This window comes from Astyanax mexicanus, chromosome 7 (genome assembly GCF_023375975.1).
Source record: "Astyanax mexicanus isolate ESR-SI-001 chromosome 7, AstMex3_surface, whole genome shotgun sequence".
Taxonomy (NCBI): domain Eukaryota; kingdom Metazoa; phylum Chordata; class Actinopteri; order Characiformes; family Acestrorhamphidae; genus Astyanax; species Astyanax mexicanus.
The window spans coordinates 40,368,341-40,395,490 of record NC_064414.1 but is presented as its reverse complement, the minus strand read 5'-3'; the positions used below and the strand labels follow the sequence as shown (position 1 = coordinate 40,395,490).

At 38.1% G+C, this 27,150-nt stretch overlaps 1 protein-coding gene across 2 annotated transcripts in view; it reads right to left on the bottom strand.

Moving 5' to 3' along the window:
- LOC103040329 (adhesion G protein-coupled receptor A3) overlaps positions 1–27,150 on the bottom strand; it is a 220,211-nt gene that overhangs the window by 180,680 nt on the left and 12,381 nt on the right. Inside the window, exons 2-5 of one of the 2 annotated variants that reach the window (XM_007228648.4) lie at positions 20,462–20,533; positions 5,429–5,500; positions 1,166–1,237; positions 935–1,006 (exon numbers count right to left, since the gene is read on the bottom strand). In XM_007228648.4, coding sequence (XP_007228710.3) covers positions 935–1,006; positions 1,166–1,237; positions 5,429–5,500; positions 20,462–20,533 — 288 coding nt within the window. Of the gene's footprint in view, positions 1–934; positions 1,007–1,165; positions 1,238–5,428; positions 5,501–8,317; positions 8,428–20,461; positions 20,534–27,150 lie in introns of those variants that run through there. The other variant, XM_049481157.1, reaches the window with a different exon arrangement.

Sequence of the window (27,150 nt, the reverse complement as noted above, 5' to 3'; positions counted from 1 at the left end):
CCATTCATAAGTCCGAAAGATCAGAACCACTTCAGTACCACATTACCACTGTATACTGAAGCTTTGTGACCAGAATAGTGTTTCCTCAAAAGAGGCTTAGACCATGATCTTTGTAAAGCTACTTTGTGTCAAAATTTGTTGTAAAAAAACACTTTTTTAATAAAGTCCAATTCAGTTCAATTGAAAAATACAGAGGGTATATAGGAAGATGCAAACCGTTAGTTAGGAAGTCCAGGTTTGAACTTGCTAAAGTTATGGCTGGATATTTTTTTTAAATGGATACTTTTGTCCGGTTCTGAAAATACTGTATTTTTGTCACGTTCTGATCATGCTGACCAGTATGTGATGTGATGGTAACTACAAACTACAAATGGGAGAAAACACAAAGAATGTATCCCAAATCACACACCACACCCAATGTAGTGTACTACACAAATCAGAAAATGTCAAAATCTAAAATCTAATGCGTGTAGACATTGAAGTACGAAGGAAATTGAGTTTCAGACAGAAATATGCATGCATCAGTTTATTATAAAGCTCTGTTTTCCACATCCACACAATACTAACTTTTCTAAAATAAAAAAGGCCAGTTTTCAGTTTCTAAAGCAACATCTTAATTTCAACAAAGGCAAAGGCAACGTACTTCTTTAAAAGCTGTATCCTAGCATTGCTATTGCTGTGGCTTACTGTAAGTTTGCATCCTGCAGTACAGCCTCTTCATTTCTGCCTAAAGTATCTATTTAAAAAATCATTATATGTGAGAATGTGCACTTTAAACACATGTGAATTTTAAAGCTATCGGGTACTAAGGCAAATAAAATACAATATCCTCTTTATTCACAAAGATTATGGTAGGCAATGTTTAAATTTGTAATAGTGCTATCAGGATGTGGATGTATGTAGATTAGCACTGCATTGCACGGCTTATACTTACAGAACTTTGAGAGAAGTCAAGTGCATGAACAGCCCCTCAGGCAGCGTGGAGAAAATATTTCCAGATAAATTTCTGTAACAGAACCACCAAAAAAAAGAATCAGAATATCCCTATTAAATACAAACAAGATAAAAAACACAGCCCACCTCCACATTATTATCACAAAGCCTCGTCTGTGATAAAGAGCTGGAGTGGGTCAGCATAGGAGCAGAGAGTTAGCACATTACTCACAGCTTAGAGAGATTGCCAAGGTCAAGAAACATCTCAGGAGACAGGCAGCCAATCCGGTTGTCAGACAGATCCCTGAAGAGATAGGAACACACAGACAGCTCTTAAATTGAGATAAATTATCTGACACTAAACTTTAAAAGCATCATGGCGGGTAAGCCAGGATTTGAGGTCTGTAAACATGACCCAGCATTTGCTAAAATATGTCTAGATAATGAAAGTGAGTGTGTGTGTGTGTGTGCATATGCAGGTATGTTTTTGCAAGTTTTTAAATATGAATATAAAAATGTGTGGGGATTTGCTAAAAGTCATAGGATAGCAGTACATAAATTTTTCATGAAATGTTAAATCAGGGGACAGCTTGGGAATGCCCAAACGTGCATACATCGTGAGGTATTATCTTGTTAGTGAGTCTGAACTGTGGCCAAAATGTTCATGACAAGGTCATGTGACTTATTGAAGTTTCAGTGGCAATGGGATTTTCCATTTCTACATTTTTTGTTGGGTATTTAACATTTCCTGACCTAAAAAGCGAAGTAAACCAAAATATTTGCTTTTACACAAACATATTTAATTATTCCCTGTTTGACATATAAATCTGGCCAGTGAACCAATATAAATGCCTTTACCTAAATGTTTTACATTGACTAAGCCTGTCTCTACAACTATATATTTTTAGATAATGTATGGTCACAGAAATTATTTTGATAAATGATATCATTGTAACTTTAACACAATGTTATGACACTGATATAATAAATAATGTAAAGAGAAATACATGTTTATTAATTATGAATACATACTTTAAATTATTAATTTTAGAAATGTTAAAAATAATATTTATTGATAGAATAAATAATGAAAAATGTTTTAAACTAAATCAGAATGCTAGCTTATTGGTGATAATGGGCTTAACATGTTAAGCAAACCCAGAGCTATATTAAGGTCAGCAAAACTATTAAAGCCATGTACATATATTGTATGACAAGACAATAACATCATTATTTTGACAGGCCTAACATTGACTTTTATCAAATATCTCAGAAGATTTTCTTTTCATGTACAGTTTCCACTCTGGAGATACAACCTTTCTGCATGACAGCAACAATATGAAAACCCATAGAAAGATTTAGCTGACACAGGAGTGGCAGATCACCATTCTACTAGCAACTTCATTACAATACTTTCAAAGTGAAAAAGACAACATCTGTATAAGCCAAAGACATTTTTAAACAGGATGTGTGTTAATGAGCTCCTGGGCACAAAGTCTAAAAGTAATTTTGGAGAGAAAAACATCAGTTGATGAAAAGAACTTTTTGCCAACTGTTAAGCATGGGGGTGGATCAAATTGGCCTCCAATTGGCTATAGTCGTATAAGAGCCAGTGGAAAAAAAACATTAAAAAGCTGATTTCACCAAATATAAGCCACTTTTTGAAGCTAATATGGCACAGTCACCTAAAAAATAAGCAGAAAGAATGCTGGCATCTAGAACAGGACAATAATCAAAATCATATACTAAGTACAACTCCGGAAAAAAATTAAGAGACCACTTCATTGCTATTTACAGGTATATGTTTGAGCAAAATGAACATTATTGTTTTATTCTATAAACTACAAACAACATTTATCCCAAATTCCAAATAAAAATATTGTAATTTACAGGAATTATTTGCAGAAAATGAGAAATGGCTGAAATAACAAAAAAGATTCTGAGCTTTCAGACCTCAAATAATGCAAAGAAAACACGTTCATATTTATAAAGTATTAAGAGTTCAGAAATCAATATTTGGTGGAATAATCATGGTTTTTAAAAACACTGTTTTCATGCATCTTGGCATGTCCTCCTCCACCAGTCTTACACACTGCTTTTAGATAACTTTATGCCAATCCTGGTGCAAAAATCCATCTTCCTTTGCAGAGATCAGCTATTTTTTTCAGAGTCAGTCATCACAGACTTCCAAATTCCATGCCTGTAGGAACAGCAGAGTATCGAGAGCTTCATAGAATGTGTTTTCATGTCCGAGCAGGCGCATTCAACCCTTACATCACTAAATGCAAGACAGGCAAGTGGATACTTTTGGCAATATACAGTATTTTATCAAATAGTGGAATGGAATAATTCAAGAAATGCTCTTCTGGATTCTTTAGAAAATGGCATGCACACAGGGACATTAGGACTTTCTTTTTACTGTAAAATACATAATGTGTCTTTTTGCCTGTGGCGTATACATTTTGCATATAGCTTATATGTGCAATTGGGTTTTAGAGTGCATGTGCTGACCTTTTTGCAGAGTGTATGTGTGTGTGCCTGTGGCACTGTGCCTTTGCTCTGTGTAATTAAAGATATGGCCAGGAGCGGAGCAGAGGGAGAGGCTCAGCCCCTTCACTGTAATCACCAGTTGGGAGCTCTTAAATTAGCACCACACAGCATTCGGGACTTGGCACTCTTAAATTAGCACAACACAGCATTCGGGACCTGGCTTTCGCATTAGTGCAGCACCGCAGCCAGGACCTGGCACATGCTTCCACAATCAGCAGGCTGATAGCCCCTAATCAGCACAGCATTAAACCAACCACACACACCTTCTACTGATCCACTGCCATCCGGGTGTGTGAGAGAGAGAGAGGAAGAAAGTTAGTGAGAGTGTAAAACTGTTTGAGCGGGGTTCCTGTTTTCAAGTGTGTGTGCGCGCTTCAGTAAGAGGCAGTGGATCTGTTTTATTTATCTTGTTTTCAGACTTCAAGTGGCATGAAAAATTGGAACTTGACACGTTCTCTCTCTCCTACACGCTGAGAGTGCATTTGTGTGTGTGAGTATTCTTTGAGTACACAGATCTTAAGCAGTCGTCACGGCCTCAAAGGGTGTCTCCTCTCTGTTATCAGACACTTGCGTGCCATCACTGACACATCAAGCAGCGGGGCGTCTCGCATACCTTCATGCACTGCTCCCACCATCACCTCGCCTCACGCCTCTCATCTCCCAAAATTGTCACTTTTGTTCCGAAAGAATTTTTCTCCTCAAAGCTTCCTCCAAACTGACTTCGTCACGCAATACTTTCCTTTCCTCGCTAAAATACTCCTGCCTCCACGCTCCCCTATTCTCCTCACACCGTTGCATAAACTGCTCAAAAAGTTTGCATTAATCGGTCACTAAATGTCACTAAAACTCTTAAAAATGTGGATTAAAAAAAAAAATTGGATCCAGAACTAGAAGACATGGTCACTAGAATCAGAGGAGAAAGTGAGAATTTTACCGTCACACTACCACCACCATGCTTCACATTTGGAACAAGGTGCCTAAAACCTAAAATTAGAAACATTTGTGGCAGTATGTCTATTATATATATATATATATATATATATATATATATATATATATATATATATATATATATATATATATATATATATATATACTTTGACATTTATTCAATTGCAGACAGTTCATATTTTGTCTGCTCAACTTTTTTTTTAATATACATCCATTCCTGGATTTCAGACCTGAAAAACAAATTACCAGTTTGTAACATAGACATTCCTTTAGAAGATATTTTGGCACAGAGGACAGGTGTTATTTTGTCTTATTTTCCCTGCAAATACATTCTTTTATAATACTTATACATTCCCTATATATTTGACTCAGGACTTGTGCAGGCCAGGGCGATACCTATATTCTCTTCTACCACAGACATGCCTATGTAACGTGTGCAGCATGTGGTTTTACATTCAGTCTTGTCGAAAAATGCATTGACATCCCTGGAAAAGATGTCACCTTGAAGGCATACATTGCTCTAAAATCACTTGCCCCGATGCCAGAAGTCCACAGAAATTGATACTGACCTTTCTGGACATGATCAACATAAAGTTTCTCATTTTAAAGTAGCATTTGTGAATGTAACTCTGTACTGTAGTGTTTGACAAAGGTTTGCAAAAGTAATCTCTTGCCCATAAGATAACATAAAATCAACATGAAGACGTGCGCCCCCCATTGTTTCCATTAATCGCAACCAAGGTAAAATGATTAATATTTATATTGCAAAGTTATATCACTTAGTACTAGTTGCAATGATGACGGTAATGATGAAATATGATTAGAAAAACGGTTAGTAAAGGTTAGAAAAACCACTATAATTGTAAACTAATTACAAAATATGAAAAATACCCTGCCCTTGCTGTTTATTTTAGTAAATGGTGGTAATAAGGGCAGAGCATGTTTTTACATCATTAAACAGGCACAGTTCAGCGGCCGTGCTTTTTATACTCACAGTCTCTTCAGCATAGCAAGTCCACGGAATGCTCCAGGCTCCACTGTACTAATCAAATTACTCCTCAAATCCCTACAGAGAGAGACAGAAATGGAGGGAGAGAGAGAGAGAGAGAGAGAGAGTTACAGAAACATCAAAATGCTTAACATTTAGAGACAGAACATAGAAAACCACGAGAAACTAAAGTGCAGACACAAACATATACACACGCACAGTCTTTAATCCTTACATCACTGTGGATTTAGGAGATGCATGAGGGGACCAATTACTGCTCCATATAATGGTTTACTTTTCAGTAGAGAGGGCCAATAATCCACAACACGCCCGCACACACACAGACACACAGAGACACACACAGACACAAACACAATGTGGAATAAATTGATGAGGCATACCACCGAGGACATGCTCGTTCTTTTTTTATACTTCAGTCCTCTCTTTGCGTATTCCTTGTTCAGAAGCACATTCTGAAGGAATCAGGCTCCACTGGGCATTACGAGTGGCATGTTTCTGCCCACATTACATAAACAGGGCCCAGTGGGCAAAGCTGCACTGTCTGCGAATGCTCTGGACAAAGGAAGTGGAACACCACACAGCGAAGACCTTAGATCAGAACCTGACCATCTTTCGAGCCTCAGTAACCAGCCCTCCCTCCAGGCCTCCCCCTCACTCTCCACACTAAAAATACACTCCGTGATTTCAGAACTTGACTGGGCCTTTTCCTCCAGGAGCAAAGCAAACTTCCTGAAATTGTGTCCTTGCATTTCCTGCGTCTGTCTGAAGGGAGTGATGGGAATGTGAAGGAGGTTCTGGGAGCTGCAGCTGCAAATGTGGAGGCGGTACAGCTGTCAAGCAGCAGCCTTAAGCACTGTGATGCCTGCTGATCAGAACCGCAGCTTCAACTTAGTGGCAAAAGTTCAGTCTGACACTGGACGCAGCAGGAGTGGGAATAGCTTTATCTTCTGTACAACTGCACATCAGTCAGGCAAAATCTCTTTTTGAGTCAGCTTTTTTTGTACTGTAATATTTCTTTTTAATTCCTTTTTTAATACAATCTAGTAATATTACCATTAAGGAGTTCAAAGCATTTTTGTCAGATTTCTTTATGTGTGGCATTGGAATGACTGCCATAGACAATAACTTATGTTGATTGTCTGTCACCACTTGTTGTGTAATGTTTCTATTTGTTTTCACAAATGATGACTGTAAGCGTCTTTGGGTTTTAGAAAAGCGCTATATAAAAATAAAGTATTAACTGTAATGTTTCCCAGTACTTAGTCAATAAAAATAAACCTTGTTTTGTCTCAGAATTCTTTTATAATAAAACCTTGCCTGTTTAATGTAGAACAAATGGGTTTTGAAAGCTTAATTATAAACAACTCACACACAAGGCTCCAAAAGTAAAATTGTACATCTCTTGCAACATACAGATTTAGTAATAGATTTACTAAAATGGTGTGAGATTTATACGGTATAATAACCGCCTGAAAAAACATCACGGTTTTATGATGTCAAACTATACGGTATTTTAAAAATCTGTTTTTGTTATTATTGTTATAATCATACCTCGAATCCTAAAGTAATAAAAAATGTTTTTTTTTATTTCAGAGATAAGGAGACAGCTGCCTTCTACACCTCAAAACAATTTGATGTTCAAAATATGTACAAAACTACAGCCTAAAGGCTTTAAATACAAAGTTGCCATTTACACAAATTTTACACAGTTTGAAAAATAAAACTTTTTCCAGCCGCTCCTCCTGTGTCTCCTTCTGCATCTATACTATCTGTCACCTGACAAAAAAAATATAGCAAGACTTATGGACAGCAATTAATTTGGCAAAAATATTAATGTATAAAATCACATTCGTAATCCGAGGTTTACTTTTATCATTGGTGTTTTCAAAACGTTGCTACCTTTCAACACATAAATAATACATGAACATAAATAAATACAATGAAAAAAGTACCTCTTTGAAATTACATTTAAGCTTTTTTTTATCTCTTTTAGGCTCTACAGTTAGTAATAATAATAATAATAATAATTTTTATTTTTCACTGCTTTCAATAAAATTGACTCTTTAAAAGAACAAAATTACATAATATGAATATTACCTTGCAATAAATACGGTAAAAAAAAAGTCATAAAAAATAAAATATGAAAAAAAAAAAGTAATACTACTAATTCAAATAATAATAAGTGAAAGGTGGGGTTTGAGTTTGTGAGTCTGAGTTTTTAATGGACGATTGGAAGGCTTCCTGCCACCTTGCCAGGTTTGCGGCTCTGCAACCAAATTGGGCTTGTTTGAAAATCCAGTCGCACGTGAAAATTCAGGGGTGGGGAACATTTTTTGGGCTACATTTAAAAATTACCGCGGCTGTCAACAAAACAAAAATGTGTGTCGCCTTTAATGTTACATCAACATGGCAGGCAAACGTGTAGAATCCACACTAAAACGAATCTTCCTTGGAGATGGAGGGAGGGAGAGAGAGGGAGGGAGAGGCAGGAATAGAACAGTAAAAGTATTTTTTTGCTAATTATGTAACTATTAAATGTTCTTGACTGGGATATAAACTGTTAGCTAATATTATTAATATCACTTTAAGATAAATAGCATAAATAGCAATAATAATAATACATGTTTAAAAAGTCGTACACTCATTGTTTTTTTTTTTTTTTTGCAACTTGCTTCAAACTTGTGACAGACATATAACTTATTTTGGGCTACTTTAAGCTTCTGAAGTGTAAGTTTTAGACTGAAGTCGGGCTGCATATCTTGGGCCTGGCAACCTTGCACCTGGCTGTGTCTAATTACCAAACACACGCACGCAGACACGCACATACACACACTCAAATGTTACTGTTAATGGAAGCTCTGATATTAAACTCACGTTTAGCTGACTGAACCACCAGGCACAACAAACGCCCAACAGGTTAACACCTTACAGTGCAAATAAAAACAGACTGCCGGCCAACTAACAAAACCCAGGTGTGCAGGTCCAGCCGCTGGGATTCTATCATTTTTGGCGCTGTTAACAACCAAATGGAGTGACAGTGGGGACGACCAATCACACGTAAGCTAGAAACGGCAGAGCCAATTGAGGAGCTTGTGGGCGGTCTAAAAGAGAAAAGGATTCAGCATGAGCGGCCGTATTCCGCTTGGTCCTAGTGCCTGAACATTCACAACCTAATATAGTGTAACTGTTTTTTTTGGGCAGTAAAAACTGCAGAGGACCAAAACTGCATTTTGAAAAAAGTGCTCCAACACCCCCAAATTACGTAAGTAAATGGACGTTTATAATAAAATGTCTCCCTTCTTAAAATGAGTAAGAAAGCTGCACGTGAAGTGAAAGCTGAGATTTATTTTACTTATGGCTTAATCTCCTATTTTATCCATTTATTGATTGTTTGGTTTATTGTTTTGTTTGTAAACACTAAAAATAGTATCAAAATGATGGTAATGGTAATGATTCTTTGTTTTCTGCCTTCTCAAAAATTCATCATACAGCTGAATTGGTGTTTGGTGTGCCGCAGTGGATAACACCACTGCCTGCTTGTAAGCTACCACATCATGTGGGTTCAATTCCTAGGCCGGCATACTATGCTGGGCTACACCAATAAGCAGTGTTGTGCGTGAACGAGTTCAAAAGAACACGTTCATTGAACACGCTAATTTTTTCGTGAACGTTGAACTGAATGCAACACATTTTTTAATAAAGAACTTGAACGTGAATTAGTTCACAGTATGTGTCATGAACGGCAGACATCACTGTAAATGAACGTTGGCTAGTTATTAACATACTGGCAACGACGCGGAGAGAGTGGAGCAAGGACGCGGAGAGCGCGGTGCGCGCGAGAGAGAGCGCGGAGCAACGACACGCGGAGCGCGAGAGAGAGAGATACAGAGAGAGAGAGAGAGAGAGAGAGAGAGAGATACAGAGAGAGCAAGAGAGAGAAAGCGCTGCAATAAAAAAAAATGGCTAGTGGAAGTGATGGCATGGAGACAGACACCGATTCTCCTTATGAAGTTTTTTATCACCTGGTAAGAAACCCACAATTGCAGTGTCATGAGCAAATGTCTACAATGAGCAGTTTCAAAGAACGTATAGTGATTTCTAGCTTGTAGTGTGAAAAAAAGTATTTTTTTGAATATCTCACGAAAAAAGTAAAATGAACTGAACAATTAAAATTGTGAACTTTGAATGTGAACTGTTCACTTTGAGCATGTATGAACTGAACTTGAACTAGTTCATAAAAGCTGTGAACTGGCACAACACTGCCAATAAGTCTTTGGGCAAGACTCTCAACACTACATTGGTCCACCTCTGTAATAGAGACAAACTTGTAAGTCACTCTGGATAAGAGTGTCAGCTAAATGCCATAAATATAAACTAATTCATTTAGTTATGGTTTTAAATATTTCAAATCAAAATCTACCTTCTTTTAAATCTCCAGCACAGTGGTCATTGAAATAAAGCCCAGGACTGATAGAGTTCCGTTAAAACATTTAGCACCCAAATGACAGAGCCATTACATGCTGATGAATGGCTTCTGTCGCCTCTAAATGGGGCGTGTCACATGCTAAATCGCTCACTTTAGATTTAAGAAACATACTTTTTCAGCATCATTAGATTTCTCTATACCTTCATACCTTCTTCAACCATCAAAACTGCAGCAGAAAATCTGTAATCATATTTTTACTTTTACTTTTGTTATATGTACCATATAAAAAACTAAATGACAAAAACATTCTTACATTTTGTCAAGAAAAAAAAAACAGTAAACTTTTTGTACATACCCCTCACTTCAACACGAAGCTTCTTTAAAGCACCTTAAGGGTGCTTAACCTCTGCTGTTTTAAATAAATAACCTCTAAAATGTATTCAAGGAACTTATACTTTTAACAGTGTATGTAAAAGCACTCAAAATGTATTATATTTTAAATTATAAACTGTATTTTTCTGAAGTGTGACTTGCTAATGTAAGATTGCTATTATGTAATTCATACAAAAAATGTGTCTCTCAACTGGTCTAATTAATACATTTATACATACTCCCATTAATGCTCTTTCACCTCAGCCACCATATCAAAATATGTATTCCTCTTGTAAGCCTACAACAAAATCATCTTTTTTTCTATCTTACATAACCCAGCATATTTAGTTCAGTTATTGATTTACTTGTATAGCAAAAAAATAGATCAACAGTTGTTTAAACTGAATTGTATGGAACAATTATTTTACTTTTATACACTGCTTTTCTGTGTACATATGCACATTTCCTCTTTTAGAAAAGATAAAATATTTTACATTAAATTAATTCAGTCCACAGAAGCTCAGCTGTAAACACAGGCACACCACATGCAGTAACTTTAGTGCAAGAGCAAGCCCTCCAGCTGGCGGAAATCAAAACGAACATCAGGAACAGAAAAAGTGGTTCTTCCCTTAAACTCTGTTTGACGTATGTACGCTTTCCCCTTGCCCAGGCTGTACAGTATCTAGACCTGCTGCTAAACTCCTGACAAACTTTAACAGTTGCAGTTCATATTTCACCACAAGCAGCACCCAATTAAGCGCCTTCACAGCGCGTGTCTGTAAGTCTAAGCACATGCCCATTCAGCCTGACTTATAGACTGCTACACAACTCTACTCCCACTGTGACATTAATGTGAAGATTTACGTCCTAATGGTCACACTCGCACAGCGAGGCCTCAGAGGAACATGCTGTGAGGAGAGTGAGTGTGTGTGCATCTGAGTGTGAGCGGAAAGAGAGAGCATGCATGTTTGTGCAGCTACTGGAGAGAAGTTTTGGCAGCCCTAGAGAGTAGAGGTCAGTAAGAGGACCACCCACCAGCACTGCAGAAACCAGCACAGTGTCCTAATTACTCACTAATATTGCTTTCACTGTGCTAATATGCTTATTGGAAGCACTGTGAGATAGACTTGCTTGTGTTCTTTGGCTTGTTATCTTGCTTAATAATCCAACTGGGCTTCAGATCACAGACAGATGATTTGCTATTTGCTTGAAGAGTTCTCTGACATAGAAAAGAATTCAGATTTTCATCAAAGGCATGGATGTACTAATACATCATCACTCTACCACCACCATGCTTTACATTTGAATGTTCAGTGTTTTTCTGATGAGTAGTTCATGAAGAACAGACTCTCTGAGGCAAGAGAAGTATATGAGGTTCTGGTAGAGCATCTATTCTGATTACTGTTCCAAACTATCTCTGTGTTAGACAGTATGGCTCTGATTAGGGCTGTATATTGGAAAGTACTTGGCGATACAATGCGTTTCCCAAGACAGGGGTTATGACTCAATATATCGGAAAATGTTGTGATGTTGTGAGCAAAACAGGAAAACTGTCTAGTACAAAAGACACTCTATCATATGTATAAAATCCAAGTTAAAAAAGTTTTTTCATGCAATTTTAACAGTGGGATCTAACAACAGAATACATTACTGCTATCTAGTGGTCAAAAGTTAAAAACACAACACAAAATGACCCACTGTCGGCTGTCAATTTTTGTGTGTACATTTTTAAATGTTTTGAAAATCTATGTTGTAATACTTCAGTATATCAATAATATCAAATATAGTCAGGGCTACAGCCACAGAATTGGCTTTGTCTACAAAAAAAACGTTTTTTTACCCTGTTTCCCTTTGTCTGTGTTATTTACTTTAGCTGTGAATCTAATATTTCTTTGGTTTTCCTCTTTTTGGCTAGAAGTTGAAGTGTCACTTTTCTCATTTTTTTAAATAACTAACTTTTAAAGACTTAGGCTACAATCAAACAACAGGTAAAATAAAGATTTTTTTTTCTTTTTTGTAAGAGTTTTAAAGTTTAAACAAACGAAAAATGCAAGTACAGTCATATCGAACCAATTTTCATTGATAAGCTCACTTTGAAAGCTCCAGTAATGCTGGTTAAGATTAAAGTAACACCTCACGTCAAGTTGAGCTCATCATATTGGAAAAATTGACATTGTAATATTTAAGATATACTACAATTTATTTATTTTATTTATTTTTTTATTCCTGCAATGTGTCTATTTTGCATGCCCACACTGCAATGTCAATGTGCAGCTCTAACATTGAAGCCTTCCTCTTTTGAACACGAAAAGCATAAAAGAACATTAGATTTCGAAAGAAATATTTGATTTGCGCTATATCACCTGCAGTGTGAATGCAGCCATAAAAAAGCAGAAACAGTAGAAACGTGAAGGTTAAAAGCTTTTAGAGGTCATCTGCCAGCCGTCTGAGGCCCAAAACTGATTACGTGAAATACTGTCATATCTTGGCAAGACATTCCTTTGACAGTCATAAATCTAAGAACAAACTGAAGTGGAGATACCGAGCTCAAGCATTACTCAATAATGACTGTTGTTACAAATCATCTGAAGAAAAGTTCTATAACTGCTGTCTTTAATACTGTGCAGCCTCAAATATAATCCAATGACATTCAAAACAAACAGAGAGCTACAGTGAAGAGAGCTTTTGTTGTGCTGTGACGCTGAGTTACTGGTAATGATGCTTGTTGAGTAATACATGGTTATCTGAGGCAACATTCGGGTCAGAACACTGGGTATTCCCACACACAGGCTGAGTTTTCATTGCTCTAATGAATGACAGAAAAAAGAGACCATTCCTATTTACAGCAAAGCCGAGAGCGGGAAAGAGAGGGAAGGAGTGAGAGAAAGCGGGAAAGAGCGAGAGAAAGAAAAAGGCATATCCGCACACAAACACTCGCACACACTTTAGCCGCCATGCTGAGCTCGGAGAGGAAACGTGGCTGGTGTAAAAAGGTCATTTAGGTGTCTGCGGTGACATTGCAGTCTGAAAAACGGCTTCCTCTTCCTATTTCCTTCTAGCGATGGGTCAGATATTACAAAGAGCTTTTAGTCCCATGCTGAGTCAAGGGGTTTGAACCTTACTCAACCTCAACCCAAGATTTACTATGGCAAGTAACAGCCAATGACCCGTGAAATATCACCATTCACCACGACAAAATACCCTAATTCAGGAGTTATAGCCAAATCAGTGACAGGCCGAAAGCTCTACATCTCACTGAATATCCGAATACTAGCTGACACAATTATTTGTATAATCCGCTTGTGCCAACACCCCGGTTGCCGAGCATAACATAGGAATCGTCTCAAACCACTTGTGCCAACACCGAACTTGTTGAGTATAATACAACAATTGGTCTCAGCCACTTACATCAACACCCAGGTAACAAGTAATGTATGCTAATTGGCATTAGTCACTTGTGCTCAATGCTAAATCTTTGCCAGTGATACCGTACAGCTGGCAAACCTAGACTGATTATTCATGTTATTTGGGTTTAAATTCAGAGCATTTCTAAGGAAAGACTACTTTCAACTCAGACAAACAAGACACAATAATATCTGAGACGTCTCATGCACAAAGCTTTTTATGTCAATTAATGCAGCCCAGCAGGCTCTGATTTGGACAATCAATCCACTTGAATCTGCTTCCTCAAGAGAAGCCAATAGTGCTAAGCTCAACGAAACCTCTACTCCAATAGATCTGCAGCCAGGCATGTGAACAGACGTGGCTACCAGACATCCTTTCTGGTTTCATTCAGCAAATTCTTACAATGAACACATATGGCAAGACAGCCACAGGCAGTTGTTCAGTTTGCATTTATATCCACACTGTTTACAGCATATCCCGTTCATAGCTGACTTCTCAAGAGATGCGTGTTTATGAATCACATATAAAAAAACATCGGTTCTGCAAACTACTCATACATAAGTAATATTGCCTCACACATGAAATATGCTTGATGCAATAATTACTCATTTAGATGGGGTTTGTAACAGCTACAAATATAATTATGCACAGTGATTTATACACTAGCCTTTATCACATCTGATTCAAACTAAACAGCAGATGTGTTGCTCTCTGTCATTTCGCTGCAGGATCATGATGATTTGTTTGTAAATCTAAGCAGGAAAAACGATATAGGCAAAATCCTAGATTTTGAAAACGCATCCTCAGATAAGTTCTTTTTGTCTGACAGCATAACATATTTATTTAAAAATATACTTTGAAAATAAGACAAATAAAATGCTGCAATGTCAAACAGGACATAATACTAGTTCCTTTCACATGACTTTTACATGTCCCTTGAAAGCTAAAGAAGACTGTACTGATCTGTGGCATATGCGTGTAAAGTTCTATTAAAGACATTAGTCTTAGTAGTGACTGTCAGGTGCGGGTGCAGGGAGGACACGGAGGCGGACGCAAATGCAAACAAAAAAGGGATTTATTAAAGAAAACAAATACAAAATACACCGGGAATAAACTGAAAACAGGACTGAGGAAACTGGGGAACACATAGAGCACTGACAGATAATAAACATACAAGGATCGACACCGGGGAAATGGAACACGGACCTTAAAGAGAGGTGCACACACACAGGAAACAGGAAACACCTGGGACGAAGGGGCGGAGCTACAAATGAACACAGGTGAGTGGAAAAACACTGGGAATGAAACACAGAGGAGCCGGGTCACATGAGAACATACAGACAAGAGAACAGACAGGACATGACAGTGACCGAGGGAAGAGATATTTCATTTTATTTATATTCTGTAGTAGCAGTAATATAATCTATAATCTTGACAACTTGATACATCTAAAATTTTATTCCACTCCCAGTTTACAATTTGTTGGATTTTCTTCGTTTTCTCAGAATATATTTTAAATGGTAATACATCTTCAAGAAAATGTCAGACACTGGCATGCAGGCCACAGGGGTAAACAAATACAAATGACAATTTAGTGTGTGGTAAATGGGAGTTTTTTTTGTTCAATAAGAAGAGAACAGGAGAGGTGGAATTGTACAGAAAGAGTGTAAGAGAGATAGCTGCTCCTCACTTTACTCTTATCCTCTTGAGAATTTATAGACCTGAAATTCTGAACTCCATGCACACTGAAAAAAAATACTTGTCAAGATTTTCCTCAGCCAACACAACCTGATAGCATAAGAAGCTAAACATTAGCACCTCAACATTGATTAAAACCAAGACCTTGAACTGACCTCATTATGTAGTCTATCTTCTACTAATTAACAATTAGCCTGTGAGCCATTTAACTACCCAACCAACTGTGTAAGTGGCATTTCAGGATGGCACAGACTTTTAGTAATATTGCGCTCTTACTTAGATCCTTGGATCTTAGACTTGCAGAGCATCCATTATTCATTATTCGCATTATTGCCTTCCACATAAACAGCTCTGGCATCCCTCCAGAGGTTTTTCCAAACTATTCATCAACTGAGTTTCAAGGAGACCTGGTCCATGTGAGGCAAACAGATAAATGTCAACCGCCTGGCCAAAACAACCAGCAAACTCTTCAGCCGGAAGTTTCCAGACTGACTCCTTTAGACAGAGAGGAATGGCTGATACAGCACAAAGAATTCTGATATGGTCCAAGAGAGGAGAGAAGTTCACTCAGTCAGGATGGCACTTCACTTATCACCAGTGGGAGAGTTTTAAGGACTGAAATATATGTTCCAGACTTCCAGACGATGAGCAATGAAATACTGTGTATGCATTCTAATGTACTATGAGATGTTCTGTTGGAAAGTGGAGAAGATAGGGATCACTAAGACATATATATACAGTTCTGCCAGTGAGACAGTCAGAGGTGGGTGATAATTAGTTAGAGTTAATTAAGTAAAATGTATTTATTTGTACAGCATTTACATGTTGATGTACATGATTAATTTGGTATTTTTAATATGTTATGAATAATTTTACCAAGTTTGGCCCCAACTTGCTGACGCAATTCACACTGTCTAGACAAGGTTGCCTAGCTGTTTATTTACTGATATGAACACAGCATTGCTACTGATTTTAGAAGGCATATTACTTTTTATTTTCACAGAAATATGGAATAAACCTCATAACTAACTCTCACTGTCTTACAGCTCCACACACACACACTGTTGCTACTTCTGTGAATTCCTCTGCTTCTGCTATTAACAGTCGATGTAATCTGTTTACTTAGGGAAGAGCTACTCATGTTCATGAGAATTTGCAGTGATGTATGCTGGCATTGCAACACTTCATCGCATCCAAGATATTACAAATTGTGTTAGTTATTAATGTAAATATTAGGATTTGTATATATAGACCATAATATATAGTATATACTTTATAGCATAAGTGTGTAGTATGCAACTGAGATGCATCCAATGTCTCCTGCAGTTGTAGTTCACTAGTCTTTTGTCATTTGTCATCTGAGTTTTTTGTCATTTTGTCATCTTAGTGCCAGCAAATGTTCCGCTGACTGATCTGACTGATGTCAGATTTGCAACAGCAGAGTTAGGAACCGCTAGTAGGTCAGTTTTATTAGTACCGCAACAAAAAAAAAACTTTTTTAAGCAAGATGAACAGCAACATGCTGCTCCTACAACATACAATGTGCTCTTTGTTAGCGATCTCAGGGCTAGTCGTGGGATAGCTGTGGCTCTCTTTCAGCTATTCTTGATTGGCTTCTTAAGCATAAATATGGATCATGGAGATATAAACAATTATAAACAACCTTGTTGAGAACATACATCCCTTGTGTGAAGAAAACTATTTCCCTTGCAGATGTCAGAGCACAGGGTAGGGTAGGATTATGAATGTGAAACATTGTTTTCTCATCTCTTCCCCAAAAACAAACAAAAATATTCTGGAATGTCTGAGAACAAGCCTGTTAATGATGCAACTGGCATTCTGCAATAAGTATCTGAGTAGTAGTTCATGAATATAATAATACAGAAATATTCACCTGCTCTAGTTTAACAGAACACAACTAATGTTTGAGCCCTTCCGGATGCATACTCGATAAACATTCCCATCATCATCATCATCATCATCATCATCATCATCATCATCATCATCATCATCCTCACAACTGAACCCAGATCCCAGTGGGTTCCTTTCAGCTCTTTCCATTAGACTCCTTTTGGTCAGTTCCAAACTACAACCCAGTCATCCATATAGGCAAATACTTTGTTACATCCAGTCTAAAACAGCAGCAGACTGCGGTATTCAATTAAGTCAATACATTATATTAAGACATTATTTGAGAGCTGCTTTTGAATAAGATGCATGGCAGCCTCAGCTGCTCACCTCCTGTTGCTGGCAACTTGGAGGAATATCCCTCGGGGGGTCATCACAAAGCGGTGTTCCTGGCTTAGTCAGCTAACTATGACTTGTTACTCTGGGGACCTCATAGACCAATGCAGTGCATGACTATATCAATTCTCCCAACATAACTTATCTTCTCTGGAGCAGAAAAAAAGAAGTATGGAAGCGAAACCAGGACTGACACTGAATTGATATGTTAGAGTATCATTTCCCTGCTCTAATCAGACTAACTACAGAACTACAGTTTTCACAATGCCATGCAAATCCAACACTTTACATATTTCTGAAACTAATAGTGAAAGTACTGTATTTACCTTAATAGTGTGTACCATGTATTCTTATTGCAACTGCAATGTATTGTTATTACTGTGTTGTATTTAGTGTGAATACACAGACACATGTTACATGGATAAACAGTGTATAAGAACTGAACCCTTTATGATACTATGTACAAGCAAAAATTCATTCCTCTTCTGTTTCAGTGTCATGTTAGACTTTGAACTCCCTAGAATCTTTTAGTCACATCGCATTTCCCCAGTCCATCAGAGGGTACCATACACAACCATTTAATCCCACACTTAGATCAAGGGGAGATTAAATATAGCCAATAGGAGGTGGGACAAAACTAGAGGAATCCAGAGTAAACCCACACATACACACCAAACTCCTCATAGACAGAAACATATATATATATATATATATATATATATATATATATAAACACACTACCTGCAGCACCACCATGCCACTCTTTTAAAAGACAATACACCTCAAATCTTAGTTGTCCCAGTTAAGAGTTTGCTGTGAGCACACAAGAACATGGACATAAGTGATAATATAATTAATATGTTAATTTATAAAATAAATGTACACTGAGCATGTGAATCTATTTGTATATCACAAAGAAAACCTGGCAAGATTAAACACTGGCACAATGCTTTGTAACAATACGCTTGTGAAACAGCAGTACAACCAAACTTAAATGAGGCTCAATTTTGTTGGCATTCTTACACAATAAAAGCATGTCACTTATCCACAGCTGTATGCCCCCTGCTGTTCAAAGCAACCAAGCCAACAGCAGCTGGCCCTGGTGTTTTCATAACAAAGGGCACGCAACGCTGGCACAGGGACAGACTCTGTTGCTTGGTCAGATAAACTGGCAGCCGGTGCATCTGGCATCCCTATCACAAGACAGCCAGTTGGTGGCCAGGGGCACGAGGGCCAAGCTATAGTGCTTTAAATGTAATTTAAACTGGCTGCAAATCAAATGATGCACTGTTCAATTACAAGGCAGAAGTGGTAGCAGTGGAGGCAGTAGAGAAAATTGTGCCATTGCCAGATAAGCAAGACGACTCTGGAGACTGTGAAATTAAACCCTGATTTAACCCGCAATATTATACTATATAACTAATTTTACATATTAAATAATAGAACAGGCCTAAAAATTGAACATTAAACTTTCTAATGAATTTGCTTATCATTAGAAATGTTGCATATTACATATTATACATGATATGTAGCATATTATACAATATACATGACATAATATACAGAGTGTGCCTAAGTCATTTTGTTGTTAAATATTGAGTATTATTGAGTAGTAAAAACACTCAGTCATGATGTGATGAGACATGATATTGTGTTCATGAGACAAGAACAAGATAAGATGTTAACAATATGTAATTTTTATTTTCAAAGTTAAAATATATGACTGAAAATATTTGATTTGACTGTAGTCAAACTGACATTAACTTCATCTTTACTAGTAAAATTGTATTTATTTCAAATATCAAACAAACTGGGGATACTCTGGCCTACATTTTAACACACAACTTACACAATCAACTCCAGAAATGTGGACATATGGTGTAAAATGGTAAATACCGTTATTATCAGAATTACAGAAAATGCCATAATATGTATTTTAAGCAGTGATCTAGAATAATTTTAGTGTATTTGTTGGCATACATATGTCATATGTACTTATTTAGTGCACTCAAATTTAAAAAGGTGATGTTGATAAGCATTAATGCAATTTCTGAATGACTAAAAATATAATTTTGCAACCAGCAAAACAACTGTAGGTAAGGCGTGTAAAGCCATTCAGACTTTTTATTTATTATGTTTTTTTGGCATATCGACATTGTATGAGCAATGTACAAGGGATACTGCCTTTTGTCCCCTGCAGTCCCCTGCTCTTCATCACTCACACTGTATTTTTCCAGGTTTGTGTTTTGGCATTCAAACCAGAACAAAATATCACAGGACGCCCTTTGCATGTGCTGTTCTCATTATTTCAGTTCAGTTCCACAGTTGGTGGCAATCCCTACAAAAGTGTCTCGTGACTAAAACGCAAATAGCATCTGAGGAAGGCCTTTCTGAATGTCAGTGCGCCTGGTTGGGCGAGCGACTTGATTAAAACAGAAGTAGAGAGAGTAATCAATAGACACCAGGTCACACGTTCAGGAAACCCCTTCAGCTTCTTATTACTTGATCTGGATGCTCTTGTGGAGAACTTGGCCCTGGACTGACAGAGGACATTGCATAACCAACGGAACAGAGACAGACTAATCCTACAGACTAAAATACAGATTTAACCTACAGCATTATTGGGTCATCTTTAACAAACCAGAAGTCAATTGCTCACACTTCAACTTGGTGAAAAAAACACAGACAGCTTAAGCCTGGAATGCACAGCAGTATGTGGAATATGGAACCTGACATTTAGGACTCAAAAGAATAATAAGCCTCCAATTAGAGTCTATTACTAATTACAAATGAGAATCCAAAGAGCTATAAGTGTAAACACACTTTTGTTCAAATAAATCTGAAAACCTTATTGAAAAAGTGGATGTACTCACAGTCTCTCCAAAGCACGTAACCCGAAGAACGAGGCGTTTTTTACCACAGATATTTTGTTATCACTGAGGACCCTAAGGAAAGAAAACAAAATCAGCATCAGCAAAACCTTACAAATTCATAAATAAAACATCACCATTTGATTTTTTACCCAAAATATCTGATAAATCACTCAGAGTAAGCGTTTACGCGATCTAGACATATCATAAATATCTAATGAACTGCATTTTAGAGGAATATTTATTGCCATTTGAGGTAATGTAATCCAAGCCTTGCGTTATGAAAACAGGCCGTAACTTTACACATCCAGCACATACACACAGCCCTCCATTCCACCACAAACCCTAACCAATCATTATGATTCCCTAAACACAGGCAGCTCATCATTTAATTTGTTGTATTGTAATTATATAAAGTTTTTATTGTTATTATGCTGCATGGTGAGTCTTGTTAAGCATCAGACAAGAAACAAAACCTGCTGAAACAGAGAACAAACATTGACCAAGAGATATAAAAGATAGTCTTGTTGAAGTGCTAGTAAAGCAACTGATGAATTAGGAGGACAAATAGTCTTGTTAAGCTATAAATGAGCCACACTGCCTGCTTTAGAAAAGGGGAAGGAAGTGAGTCATGTTAATCCCTAATCAAGTCACACTACCTGCTGCTGAAACTGGGAAATAAGTGAGTCTTGTTAAGCCATAGTCAAAGCACACTTCCAGCTACTGGAACAGGGAGAAGAGCGAGTCCTGTAAAGAAACAGTCAAGCCATACGTCCAGCTAATGGAAGAGGGAGAAAAGTGAGTCTTGTTAAGCCTAAATTAAGTCACGTAACCTACTGCTGGAACAGGAAGTGGGACAATGAGTCTTGTAAGTATTGCTTCAGACATGCCACCTTATCTACAGCTTATTATGGGGTGAAGGGTAGTAATCTTGGTAAGCCTCAAAAAAGTCACGCTACATGCTTCTGAAAGCGGGAGGACAGTGAGATTTGTTAAGACTCACACAAGCCACATTAATCGCTTCTAAAAGGGGAAGACAGTGAGTCTTGTTAAGCCTCAGACAAACTACAGTACCTGCTGCTGAAAGAGGGAGGACAAGATAAGGTCTTGATAAACTGTAGACAAGCAATGCTATCTGCTCTTTAAGTTAAGGACAGGAGATACTGTTATGCCTTAAAAAATAACATGATATCTGCTACTAAACTAGGGAGAAGAATACAATAAGCCATGTTATCTGCTACTAAAAGAGGGAGAACAGAGAGTCTTGTTAAGTCTCATAAGGTCACATTACTTGCTGCAGAAAGGGAAAAAGCAGTGAGTCTTGTTAAGCCTTACTTAAGTCACATTACCTGCTTCTGAAAGCAATGTCCCTGAGCTAATGAGTCTTGTTACACCTCAGGTAAGTGTTGTAACCTGCTGCTGAAAAAAAGGAAGGGGGTGAGTCTTGTTAAGCCTCAGAATGAAAGAGGCAAAGACAGACAGAGCGAGAGAAAGAGAGAAAGAGGGGGAGACAGAGAGAGAGAGAGAAGCAGGCAGTGGAGTGTGATAAATGCCATTCTCTCCACCATGTTCGCATTATTGCAGCAGCACGGCAAACAGCGTTTCTGAACTTCACATCTGCTGGAATATTGATCACAGGGGTGAGATATTAGATCATCCTGTCAACCGCAGTGCTGTTCACTCAGGCATGCCGGCAGGCGCTAAGGTGTGTGTGTGTGTGTGTGTGTGAGAGAGAGAGCCTGCTTTACATGCATGATGAGACCTAACGTGCCTTTTTTAGTCTATACACTCCCAACCCAAGCTTGTCCGCTCCTACAGTCTCCTCCAGCCTTCTTCAAGGTTGTACACTGCTTTCAAGGGCCAGACAAGCACAGGCTGGGAGGATGTAGCTAAACAGATAAAGTGGCACACGTCAGCTCTGGCAGGGATGGGTGATGACAATGGTTTACTTAAAGATCCAATACAGAGTAATAAAAAAGCCGATATTCTTATTTTAACACCAATACTGGCACATCTAAAGTCCTCAGGTCATAAAGAAAGATGTATTGATATAGTATAAAAAACTGTGTTCAAGTTTCTAACAGTACCAGTCACTCTTTAGCCCACACAGACCATTCTAAATAAACTGATCACCAGTGCATTTACACATATCCATCTATTTGGACTACTGAAGTATAGACTGCTGACACTTTTTAGCCTGAACTGATTCTTGAATATGACTAAATGCAGAAAGGCCAATCAGAAAAGGAGCCAAGCTATCATGCTAACTAAGCTAAAGTTAGCAAACCAGTTTCTCTCTGCTGACTCAAAGAAGGTTAACATTTGCTATTGCTATCAGACTGGCAGTCTCTCAATTATATGGTTAGGTGATTTTAAATTGTTTGTTTAGTTTGTGACCATTTGAGGAAAATTAACTTTGTAATTTCTTTTAAAATAACACAGGATTAGTTGTTACCATGTAAAAAATAGACCCATTTGCTCCAGTAACACCTCATACCACACTGAAATCTAAACACAATATGATAGACCAGCAGTAAAGCCAACATGGAAATTGGTCATCTAAAATCTATTATACACAATTTGTCATAATAATCTACACAAACATCATGAATTTTACAGTGAAACCTAATAATGTGGATATTTTATCTGATACAAGATGCTGTAGGTTAGCTAAGACGCTAACCGCTGCTTGTGCAATTGCTATATGCATACAGAGCAAAGGGGAAAAGTGAGAGTCTTTCTTATTCTACTTGATTATGTGCTACAATCCCACAATCTCACTTTTTAAGCATTAAAACCCACTCTATTTCATAGCATGTAATTATTATAATTAATGCTAATGAAAAAATCTCAGTACCAGTATTTATTATCCAGAAATCAATTCTCATGAGAAAACATTAGTATTGAATATACCAGCACTTTAGTATTGATCCAACCAACCCTAACCTCTGTAACACTCATTTAAGCCCAGGGTACAGCAGCTATGCAGAACCAGCGCAATCTGCAATGCAGGCAAATTCCACATATGGTCTATTGGCAATGTTGGAGAGAACAGAAGTAGTGCTGCTTGAAGCAATTCACTTTCATTCCTGAGCACACAGAGACAATAAATACAAAATTATCATACAGAACAAAAACAACCGCAAACAATGAACTCTGTTGAATATGGGCTAGTATGAAGGTTTGAACCCGCACACAGTAAACAAAGCAGTTTTTATTAGCAGTTTCACTGCCAATAGGCCATCCTGGTAAGAACTCTTCAGGGAAAAGGGTTGGAGAAAGATAAAGGGTGAGTGAAAATGTGACCCTGCAGGACTGTAATGTAAATGTCAGTGATCTGCTCCCAAAGGCTGCTCACTGTCTGACTATTCAAGAATCTGAACAATCTCTCTAATCTCATAACCCTGAAACACTGTCCAAAACATCTCACGCTATGAGACTGGTCATGAATTACTGAGAGCATGCTTCTTCCACAATGGGGCAGAAAACACTGAAGTTCAATAACATTCCAATTGGGTTTCAGACTTAAATCTAAGGTAAAACTCCCCCAAAAATGTACAGTGTATTTTTAAACTGCAGAACTTTTAGCATGCTGCCACATAGTTTTCTCTACTTTGTAAAGCATCTCCTGTGCTAGAAGAGGGCAAAGAAATAGATGCCAACCCATCTCTAAGTTCTCTAAAACACAGGCAGTTCTCTCAATGTCTTCACCTTATAGAAGAAACTCTCTCCCACACACAGTTCAACACCAACACCCCACTGGCATCAATGCCTAACTGTAATGCTCCCTGGCTCCAGAACAGCCCTACTTGACTCACCTTTTCCGGCATCACCTCATCCTCATCTTTCTACGGTCGTAGCCTAATGATTCAGAGCCTCCTCAGGTAACACACTCCTAAACAAACAACCTGTTCATTTACAGCCAGTGAGCTCAGATGTGCCATTAGTGAGGAAAATCTGTACAAGCACTTCAGAGATGTGGTAGGCTGGAAAAAATATGGCATAAATTTGCAACTGTTCAACATTCATTAGGTGGAATGAGAAATACAGATTTTATGCCGCATGCTGTGCTATATAGTGCGCTGACAAGGGGAGTAAACATTCACACATTGATTTGAAAGTGCTGAATAAACCGCAGTGATCTTAAACATTAAAATTTATTAGAATCTATCAGCTATAATAATATGCAATAATACATGCATGCCATGTGTGGTGAAAAATAAAGCTTGTAAAATGCTTGCTATATTATTTGTGCTTTACATGATATCATTCTTTACATCATTACTGTGTATTTGGTGCGATAAAAAAAAAAATTGGACTCAGGAACTCTGAGAGAATGAAATCTAATAATATGAGATTTGCATGTGTTGCAAACTGTTTAAAACCATTTGTCAATAAGAGAGTTCCTTGCATACACACTCTATACAGACATAAATCAGTGACAACTGTGTGAATATGAAAAATTTACCATAAAAAGAGCAAATTATTGTCTGTCAGTGTGAGATTTTGATGAACACATTGACATACCCAAAAACGTATGTCTAGTATTTGTTTTATTTGTATTTATTTCGAAATTGCAGTGTTTTCCTGATATCGAAATAAAAATTATTATCCAGATAAGCAGTTTATAAACAGTAACCAGCCTAAAGTCTTTAAACTGTACTATACCATCACTTTAAAACACAATCTTGAATGTTTCACAGGAGAAGGAGGAAACTTTTTTTAACTTTCAGCAAAATAATGGCTTGCAATAAAGATTTTATTCCAAGCCATTATTTTGTAGCATTTGTATTGGTCCATTAATCATCATTAACTTTTTAAACAATGTAAGGAACAACTGCCAAATAGACACAGGCGGTTTTTGCAGGACAGTTTGTCACTCGATTTAGCCACACAACATGATGCATGAATGAGTTCATCAGAATAAGTTCATATCAGTTTCCTCATGGACTGCCATCCATCTAACACTGTCATTATTTTCTTTTGCCCGCTCTTCCTCTCGCTCCCTCTCGCTTTCTCACCACAGCATGCAGCATGGCAGAAACAGAGGCCGAGTGTTTGTGCAAAGTGAAGCGTGTGAGTGTGCGCAGCGCTGTGTTCATGGTTGTTTGGCCAGCGGAAACTCAGCCGCTCCTCGACCCCCTCATGCCTTTTCCAGGCCTCTGCGCAACGTCCAGGAAATCGCAGGCAAAACATAATTGTACATTATGTAAACAGCGCATGCCGAAAATCTGGAGTGTCCTTCCAACTTTCTATTTACAATATAAATTATGTTCTCTAAGGATAAGCAGCGAGGGCAAGCGAACTGGAGAGAGAGAGAAAGAGAGAGAGAGAAAGAGACAGAGAGAGAAGACAAATCAAATATTGTCTCACTAGGGCTGCCGAAGCAAATGGTCTATGTCATTGCTCTCTGTGTTTCTGTGATCGCTTCCATCAGGAAAGGGTGCGCAGGGTAGAAACACTCTCTCTCTCTCTCTCTCTCTCTCTCTCTCTCTCACACACACACACACACACACACAAACACTCTCTCTCTCTCACACACACACACACACACAAACACTCTCTCTCTCTCTCTCTCTCTCTCTCTCTCACACACACACACACACTCTCTCTCTCTCTCTCTCGCTCGTAGACATTCCCATATACAGTATGTAGCTGTGTTATTTGGCAGTACAAAGAGGGCCTCTTTTTAGTCTGTGTGTTTTGGAGTGTGTAGCAGCCTCCTTGTGGACTTGTCTGCTGCGTATGGGTGGAAGTTAGCTTCGCAGACATTATTCACTCACTCTACATTAGCACTCCTTCCTCTTCTCATCTCCACTTTCACCTCTCAGAGGCCCGTGGCTGGCTGGGCCCAGAGTACAGCACTCTCAGACTGTCCCATGCACAGCCCAAGGCGGCTCAGGCCTTCATCCGGCGCTGTACTGCATTATTATAAAGGCGGCAGAAACGAAAATAACCCCAGCTTTCGAGTATCCGCAGACAGAAATCACATGGAAAAAGTAGGGTAGAGATTACAATTTGAACTATTACAAACATTTCGAGCGGACAGCCCGACGCTTTCCAGCCTCGGCTCCAAACCTGGTGTTATTCTGTAATATCAGGTTTCTTGGAATGGCTAACCAAAATAACATATTTCAAATCGACTAACATTGATCTTGGATAAGAAACAGTCATAGCTCAGGAGTTCAGATGGATATTAGGAGAGCCTCAAATAGGTTCTGAGGAGTGGTGAGGAGAAGCAGCTCCACGTAGTGTGGCCCATCTGGTTGGACAGTGCAGAGTAGCACTCGTGGCTTTTTTAGCCATTTTTTTGCTCCTTCTTCTTCTTTCTTTGCTTTGTTTTTTTTTTTTGCTTTGATGGGATACATTTAACACCATCACTGACTGAGTATACCTGGCTCCTTTTGGCTTAGCAAGTGTAACACTATAACACTATCATGCTGTGTAAGCCATCAGAATACGTGTGAGCCATCTGAATAAAGCTGTCCTGCGGTTTGCCTGATCCTAAAGTGAAAGGCAAACACTTACTGTGTTGGCACAGTGGCTCAGAAAAGGGCTGAAAAACATAAACCATGTCGCCACCACAGGATCATCAATTTCCATTTTTTTAGCTGTCTGCAAACTCACACAGACACACACACACACAGGCACACAACTTAATAGCTTTCAACACATTATCAGCGCAGTGCACG